At 43.0% G+C, this 8,656-nt stretch overlaps 1 protein-coding gene across 6 annotated transcripts in view; it reads right to left on the bottom strand.

The window, feature by feature from the left end:
* fhod3a (formin homology 2 domain containing 3a) overlaps positions 1-8,656 on the bottom strand; it is a 59,072-nt gene that overhangs the window by 5,483 nt on the left and 44,933 nt on the right. For all 6 annotated transcript variants that reach the window (XM_032536371.1, XM_032536372.1, XM_032536373.1 and 3 more), the window contains 6 exons: positions 6,834-7,051; positions 4,585-4,899; positions 2,876-3,567; positions 2,484-2,624; positions 669-827; positions 105-287 (listed from right to left, as the gene is read on the bottom strand). In XM_032536371.1, coding sequence (XP_032392262.1) covers positions 105-287; positions 669-827; positions 2,484-2,624; positions 2,876-3,567; positions 4,585-4,899; positions 6,834-7,051 — 1,708 coding nt within the window. The remainder of the gene's footprint in view (positions 1-104; positions 288-668; positions 828-2,483; positions 2,625-2,875; positions 3,568-4,584; positions 4,900-6,833; positions 7,052-8,656) is intronic.

Genomic DNA, 8,656 nt, shown 5'->3' with positions numbered 1-8,656 from the left:
CACACACACACACACACACACACACACACACACACACACACACACACACACTGCACATTTACTCAAACAGTTTAGCCTTCCCTCCTCTACATGTTTTTACAAACCTTCTGGGTTGCCTCATAGTCCATCTTGAAGGCCCAGAGTTGGAGTCGGGCAGAGAGCTCGCTGATAGAGGACAGAGTGAGGAGGAACTGCTCTGCTGAACCCAGGGGGATATCAGGGTTGGCCAGCTGGGCCTCCTGGATCTTCTGCTTCTCCTCCTCTGTAGGGATCATTGTCAGGATTTTCTAAGGGCAGGGACAGAGGCGGATAAACAGTATATGGGTGACAGGTGTCATTTAAAAGATGAAGGATTTGGAGAGTTTAAAACATGTGCTGTCATTGAAAGTTTGGGTTTTGCTTGTTTTATGCTGGTTTATAATAATGTTTCCTCACCTCATGTTTAATAGCGCTTTACATTAAATCCTGTGTGTATACAGTATATATATGTATATGTACAGTATATGTGTGTGTGTGTGTGTCTGTGTGGTGATGGTGGTGACATTGTCTCTGTTTTTATATTGTAAAGCACTTTGAGTTGCATGAACTTTGAATGAAAAGTTCTATACAAATAAAGTTTGATTGATTGATTGACTTTCTTCCCGTTCACTATTGTCTGTTTGTCTCACCTCAATGCCCTCCTTGTTAAGCGCGTACTCGTCAAAGTTAAGGATGGCCGTCTTGATAGTGCGAGGAGGAGGCAGCACCGTCAGACCGATGTTGATGGCGTTACTCCTCTTGGAATCCAAAACGATGATCTCCTGACGCTTGCCGTCTGCTGCGGTTTTCTAGGGTACAAAATACAGAGAGGGTCTGTGTGGTCTGCTTTATGGGCCTGTAAGGATTAAATGGATCATCCCTCCGGTTACATTGACTGCAGCTGTGGGAACTATATGTGAGTAGGAGCAGGAAATACCATAATAGTTAACACTATATGATGTGTGTTAATGTGGGGTTTTGCATAAGTCTGCAGTCACATTGTCACTGTATGTGAACATATGACTTCAGCAGTACTTGAGGCCATTATAAGCTATTAATGGAAGGAAGTCCTAATGTGTCAGCACATAAAAGGGTAACAGAGTAGGTGCAAAACCTGGTTACTGTCTCTAGGTAGTTATATACTCACCATACAGAGACTGGGAGACTTACACAACAGTGCATCTCTGGAACTATTAGGTTGTTATATCATGATATGTGAGACTAACTTCATAATTAAAGCATAATTTTAGTGATCAAAATCTTTATACCTTAGTATGTATTTCATAATTATATTTAAGTATTTTGTAGAAATACCTTAGCATACTTGTTGATGGGATGGAAAGTGTTCTGTAAAATATAAAATAGAGCTAAAGGCAAAATGTTAAAGATTTACAGTAACATTTTAACCCTTGCATTAACGGGATGATGTTTCTGTTGGGCAGATTAATCAGACAGGGTAATACTAGTAAGAGCTCAAAACTTTAAAAATACCTTAGAAAACTAGCAAAGACTGACAGTAACTAAGAAATACACATAACCAAAGTATACCAACCAAGTAGATGAAATTAATTTGAACCCTGCAACATAAAATCTTTAATATCCAAAACACATACTTAACATTCTGATAAGTAAGGTAAGATAACCATAGAACCTAAAGAAGGGAACAAAGGCCAAAGCATTATCAGTTTGCTCTGATCTTTGATTGCTTTAACATTCCTCATTAACTGACAGCTTTGCTTGAGCTGTTTCGATACTATAGCTGCAGACTACAATCATGCTGTCACATTACGCGTAAACCAGAGGTTGCGGTTCTGAATCAGGGGCTCAAAGTTCAAAGTGGGAGAGGCCTGGTTTCAGCTCCCCATTTTAGCAGACCATGCTTTTCTCATTTAGAGGCTTTGTGAGAACTATGTAGGATTCAAACCTTCCATGTGTGATCAGGATCAGAACACTAGTGACCTTGCTTAACGCTTAAAACATCAACTTTCAAGTTCTGGTGATAATGACAACCAACCCATGGGCTGTGTGGCTGGCAAAAGAAACGTAAAGCAGCAGCTAAATTACACAGAGTATGTGCATCCACATGTCATGACAGAAGAAAAAAGGACGTGACTCCTGCCAAACTTCTGTAGTTGAGTAGCTTGTAAGACTTTAAATGTGTTGCATACCTAATGGGGTGACCAGAAAACATGTCTGCCTCTCCCCTAGTTAGTGACAAAATTGTAAGATTTTTAATCTGGTTTGGTGACCACCATAAGGCAAAAAATTAAAAATGTAATCCAACTTTTGTCAAACTTTAATTACTGTTAAGTCCATAATGTAGGATGAAGGATGAACGAACAAATAAATGAATAATAATAATAATTAATAATTAATAATAGTAGGGTTAGTCAATGCATACAGGTAAATTCAGTATCATACAATGAGAAATCTCTCTGAAGCTGGTTCAGGTTATGGTTGTTTACCTTTGTAACTGGCATTTCCTTTGATTTTGACTCAAACAGCTGTTCCAGTTTGGCTGTGTCCATTTTCACTGGTTCCAGTTTGGACCAGAACGAGTCTCCACTCCGCTTATAATCCCTGTACCGAGAGTCTGTGGGACGCACCTAATCACAAACAGCAGAAATGGACTTAATTAGGTGGAGAGATGTGTTAGACTCCCATTTACTGCAACAAAAGCACTCTTGATCTGCAAGAACTTCAATCAGCCTGTTTATATAGCAAAGTTAGTAGAAAAATTAGTTATTGGAATTAAGAAAATTTAAATCATGGCATATCAAATCTTTGAAAAAGTTGTCAGTTATCTGGATAAATGATGTGTAACAAAAATGAAAATGGTAATTGTATCTTGACTCACCTCGCTCCAGAAGAGCCTAATTGTTTTCTTCTTCTTGTTGAAGAGAGGAGGCTCTGGGGGTGGAGGCACTGGAATTGAGGCACTAAAGGAAGGGGGAGGAGGAGGCCTCATAATTCCAATCAAGGGAGGGGGTGGGGGGCAGCTGCCTAGTATGGGTGGGGGCGGAGGGAAGCGGAGGATGCAGGGTGGAGGAGGCGGCGGAGGCGGGAGGTCACTGCATTCTCCCATCAAAACAGCATCCAGAATGTCTTTGTCATCTTCCTCCGTCAGGTCAGTAAAGTTAATGTCACCGATGCGCAGCTCCCGAGGGCTGGCTAGGAGCTGGTCCCAGATTGTGTCCGATTCCTTTTTGGGCGGGGGAGGAGGGGGCTCGTTGGCTGGGACATCCAGGTGAGAGGGGGTCGAAGCGAGGTCCTTGATCAAGTCTCCAAACCGCTCGGCTAACGGTCGGATGGTCCCGTGGTGCTCGGATTTCTCAGCCTCCTGCTCATTGCCCAGTTGTGCGTCAGCATCCTCCTTGCTTTCTTTGTCCTCCCCCCCTCCTTTCTCTTTTTCTTTTTCCTTCTCCACATCCTCTTCTTCCTCTTCCTCATCACTGGGCTTCTTGTCCTGGGAGTACAGCATGTCCAGCATGAAGAGCTTGCTGTTGAGGAGTTTGCTGCACTGCTCATTCATCTCTGCCTCCTTAAAGCCTGAGAAGGAAAGTTGATGGGGTTAAGAAGATATGAATATATAAGAAAGTGTGCACATTAAAATAGTTATTAGTATTAGGTTTTTGGGGGTATCTGAAGGGAGGCTTTTTTAAATCTGAAAACATAACATTGAACATGTAATCAGGAATATCTTGGCTCAGGCATAAAATATCCCATTTTAAACAGCAAGCCTGCAACATAAACTGGAGGTGTGGAGTTTGAAAGAAGTAGGCATTTAGGAGACGGGAGGGGTCTACTGAAAGAGGCTATTGAGTTGTGTTATGGTGACTGGTGTTTTTGGAGCTTGACCTTTATGAATTGTCACGTATTTTTTCTTCTGTCTCTGTATTTTTGTAAAACTTTACCCTTTTTCTTTTATGGGCCAGCATACAATGCCCCAACTCTAAAATGTGATTGACACTTCTCTGGGCTGCATCTGGGCACGCGCACAAGGGTCACTCTGAGATATTTGTGTTGCTATTTCTTTTATACTTGTATGTTCAAGTTTTTTTGTTTTTTTTGTTTTGAGCACGCCTCCCAAAATGAGTTGAAATAACCAAAACCTTGCTTGACACATGATGTTGAGATTTGAGAAGTTTGCCCGTCGATTCCTGTGGGAGCCTCTGTCCATGGTTTTTGGACAACAATGGACTGTTGGTCTTGACTTGAAGTTAGGTTAACATTCACTGTTTCTCACCAAAATGCAGTGTTACATCAATGTCTGCTACTGCAAACTGTCAGCAGAATGACACCAACTCATAAAAACATTGCTCAATAACGTTACTAGTGGTTAAATATTTTACAGTGTAACTTAAAACATTACTGGTTTTAAAGTTTTGAATAATGGTGATGTTTTATATATTGCCAAAAACATCCATCTTAACAGGTTTAGTGACACATTAGTGAAGAATATCTTAATTTTGAACACTAATTCAGTATTTGTGAGAAGCAACTTACTGACTTAAAACTTGGATGTAACTTGAATGTTATTTCCCAATGCAGTACCAAAATACCCACCATTCTGATTGCTCCCCCTCTCCTCTCTCTCCAGAGTGCTGCTGGCAGAGGAGATGCTGGAGGCTGAGCAGTTGTCCTTCTCATTCACTTCCTCATTCTGTCGTTCTTTGTCGCTCAGGATGCCACTGTCCTCCTCTGCCTCCTCTTTCTCCTTCTCCAGTTCCTGCTCACACTCCTCGTCTTCCTCCTCCTTTTCTGATGCTGCTTCTTCCTGTACTTCCTCCAGCGCTTCCTCCTCTTTTTGTTCTTCCTCCTCTTCAGCAGTGGCCTCTTTTTCCTCTGTTTCTAGACTGGCACTGGAGTTGTCAGCCTCTCCTGTCACCAAAAGCATCAGTGTTACTTTATTCTCTAAGATGCCAATTTACTATCTGCAATGAAATACAGCCCGGGATTTGACATGGCTGTCTTAGACTTCTGCACATGGGACGCCCCCGCATCAACACACATTCACACATACTAATAGGACAAACAAAAACACACACCCATACACTAATGTAAACAGTATGGCAGGTACAGAAAGCCAGGTTGTTGTAGGACCAGTATACGAACAGGAAATGAAGAATTAAGTTCCTGTTTATGTCCCACACACAAACACGCAACTCCACAGTACAGTCCGGGCAGTGATGCCGGCAGGGTTAGAATAACAGGACACGGTGAGGAGTCCTATACTCGCCTAAGTGAGCCACAGTACCTCCGCTCGTGGCTGTGCATGCACTCAACCCCAAAACAAGGCTTTTTTCTTACACAAGATGTTTTGGCATTACACTTTTCAAAAAGGTCTTTCAAAAACCCATTTGACCCGTTCACCCATATCCTCTCTCTGTGTTTTTTTCCTTCTACCACCCTGAAATTGTCCCCTCCTCTCCCTCAGTATATTTTCCCCAATTCATCTCCCCTCTCCTTCTTTTGCTCACGCAAGCATGCTAATGTGAACAGCAGGCTGCAACCTGAAACAATTTAGGGTTAAGAATGATTGCTTTGGGGCGCACTGTTGGGACTTGAACTGACAACCTTTTGGTTTTAATTATAAGTTCCCAATTGCCAAGTCCCCAACAAGTATTACCCAGTAAAAGTTATACAAATACTCTGAAAGCTTTAACAAACACAACCTTAAAGACAAACTCAAATCCTTTCAGCATTAACTATTGAATGTATTTACATTCAGCATATGTAGGTAGGTATGTATGTATATATATATATATATATATATATATATATATATATATATATATATAAGGCACACACACACACACACACACACACACACACACACACACACACACACACACACACATAAAAAGGAAACAATCCAAGGGTCTTAAGCAATTTTGTCTCATTGATATTAGGGTTGTGCCATAGATTGCTAATATTAATACTATTCAGTCTATGGGTTGTGCCGATGCGCCCATCGTGATGGTTGACCGGCATCCAGGTGGAGATCCGCCATCGTGATGCCAAGTAATGATGGTAGATTAGGTTATTACTGTTGCTCTGTTAAAGGCAAACATTCCACTGTACTGTCGTTACGCAGATCACGGACATCTGATTGAGTCTAGACTTTACGGTAGCGTAGTTAAGTGAAAGTAGGTCACGTTGTAATTTACTGCCCCTACCAGCGGCAGCATGAATTACTGTCTGTTCAAAGAGGGCATTCAAACGTATGTCCGATCGTTTCTATGTCTAACTGTTAGCCCATAGTAGTAGAAGAAAATACCCCCCTACATTTGCTCTTTACTAAAATTATTTACAGCGTGCGCAGCATGAAATCAGATTGTGGTTTCAATTATAATTGGCATTTAAACAGGAGCTTGTTTGGCACTGCAAACAGATACACTAGTTACACCTGACTTTAAATGGTGTTAAATTCAATCTTTCAACCACCATTATTAATTATAAGACCAAAAATGTTTTCCAGTAACCACATTCAATTAAAAGTAGAAATAGTGGTAGTAGTGCTAAGTATTAATCGGAGAAAGTGTCGTAATTCTAGTAGCAGAAGCCATAGTAATACTGAAAACACATAATATAATAGACGGCATTTGGCTACAACATTGTAATTAAATCATCTACACAAACAGGAGATGTTAAATTTGACAAGACTATGTTTATTTGACTTTATGTCAGTTTTGCGCATTATTGCTTAGGCATTTTGACTTTTAATAACTCCCACATAGACACCATTAAATACTGCGCGTAGTGTGTCAACATATGACAGCTACTCCATCATACAGTATTCTCAGTTGTCCTACCAATCTCAGAGGGTGTGTAGGCGGCGGCAGGGGTCCCGGATTCGAGGTCAGCCTCTGCGTCCTCTTGGGAGGCGAAGGAGGACGGGGTGCTGCTGCGTGATGACGAGGGCCAGGCTTCCGCGGGTTCAAAGTTCAGGTTGAGGTCAGGGCGAGTCCTCGCCACCCGGACATGCTCCCTCTCGTATTCTTCCGCCGCCAGACGCTCCACGTTCTTATACCTGAGAGAGAGAGAAAGCGAGAGAGGGAAAGAGGGAGGATCAGAGGAGGCAAGAAGAAAAAATAGTTAGAGACAATGCACCTTCTGTCTTGCCTTTCTCAACAGTGCTGCTCTCAGTTTTGGTCTTTGCCAAATTGCCTTGTACTAAACCACGCTGACAATTTACTTGAATTCATCAGAAACTTTCAACCTTCTATGTTTCCTTTAAAAACACTCATGCCACCCCTTCACTCTATAAGCCCACTGCACTCCTCTACCTCGCCCCATTTGTCGCCGACAAAGCGTTCACAAACGTATTCATCACTCGTTTCTGCAGTCAAGAGTTCCACCATCCTAATGTCCTCTCCTCTCCTGTCCAGCTAAATGCTCAGTTATAGCCAGCAGTCCAAATATGCAACCAGAGGGAGTTTGGAAAAGAAGAGACTGGGTTAGGGAGGAGGGTGGAGAGGAACGGAGAGCGACAGGAGAGAAGAATGGGAGAGATGGGGAGAAGGTAATGTTAGTTTGGCTGCTGAAAGGCCAAACATCAGACGTGAATCAGAGCAAACCTGTTCAAGATGTGCCTCGATCAGCTCTCCTCCCTTGTATTTTTCCCTTCTCTTCCTGTCCTCGCTCTTTTACCCCATACTAAAACTTTACCACTCAACTTGCCAGCAAGAACCAAGATTTAAGGCACTAAGTCTCACTCTCTCTCTCTCTCTCTCTCTCTCTCTAACCCACCATACCATGAATGTGTGGAGCTTCTGTTCCGAGTTTATTAGCATCAGGCCACTTCAGACGTCTGAAGAAACTGGATACCAAGTCATATGTGTGTCTGTGTGCGTACGCATGTGATTAACAATAATAAAGAGGGAGTGAGTCAGCTTTGTGTTGTGTGCTTCAACTTTAGGGCGACCAAACATCCTCTTTTGCCCGGACATGTCCACTTTTTACGTACTGTCCGGGGCAGATCAGACAGGGAGCACATACAGGGAGCAGATCAGACAGGGATCACATGCATGGAGCAGATCAGACAGGAAGCACATACAAGGAGCAAATCAGACAGTGGAGCAAATAAAGGGAGCAGATCAGACAGGGATCACATGCATGGAGCAGAGCAGACAGGGAGCACATACAAGGAGCAAATCAGACAGTGGAGCAAATACAGGGAGCAGATCAGACAGGGAGCACATACAGGGAGAAGATCAGACAGTGGAGCACATACAGGGAGCAGATCAGACAGGGAGCACATACAGGGAGCAGATCCGGACAGTGGAGCAATACAGGGAGCAGATCAGACAGGGGAGCACATACAGGGAGCAATCAGACAGCAGAGCAAATATAGGGAGCAATCGACAGGGAGCACAATACAGGGAGCTGATAACAGCGGAGCACATACAGGGAGCAGATCAGTACAGCGGAGCACATACAGGGAGCAGATCAGACAGCGGAGCACATACAGGGAGCAGATCAGACAGGGGAGCACATACAGGGAGCAGATCAGACAGCGGAGCAGCATTGCACACAGAACGCTGAAGCGTAAGTGCAGCTTCACAGTTCCACGTAAGTGCGAGGCGGAGTGCACCATGTGCAAAGCTAGCACATTTGTTTCAGTGTCTAATAAAGG

The sequence above is a fragment of the Etheostoma spectabile genome, chromosome 14 (genome assembly GCF_008692095.1).
Source record: "Etheostoma spectabile isolate EspeVRDwgs_2016 chromosome 14, UIUC_Espe_1.0, whole genome shotgun sequence".
In the NCBI taxonomy this organism is placed as follows: Eukaryota; Metazoa; Chordata; class Actinopteri; order Perciformes; family Percidae; genus Etheostoma; species Etheostoma spectabile.
Note: the sequence above shows the minus strand (reverse complement) of the source record. Positions and strands in the feature narration are given on the sequence as shown.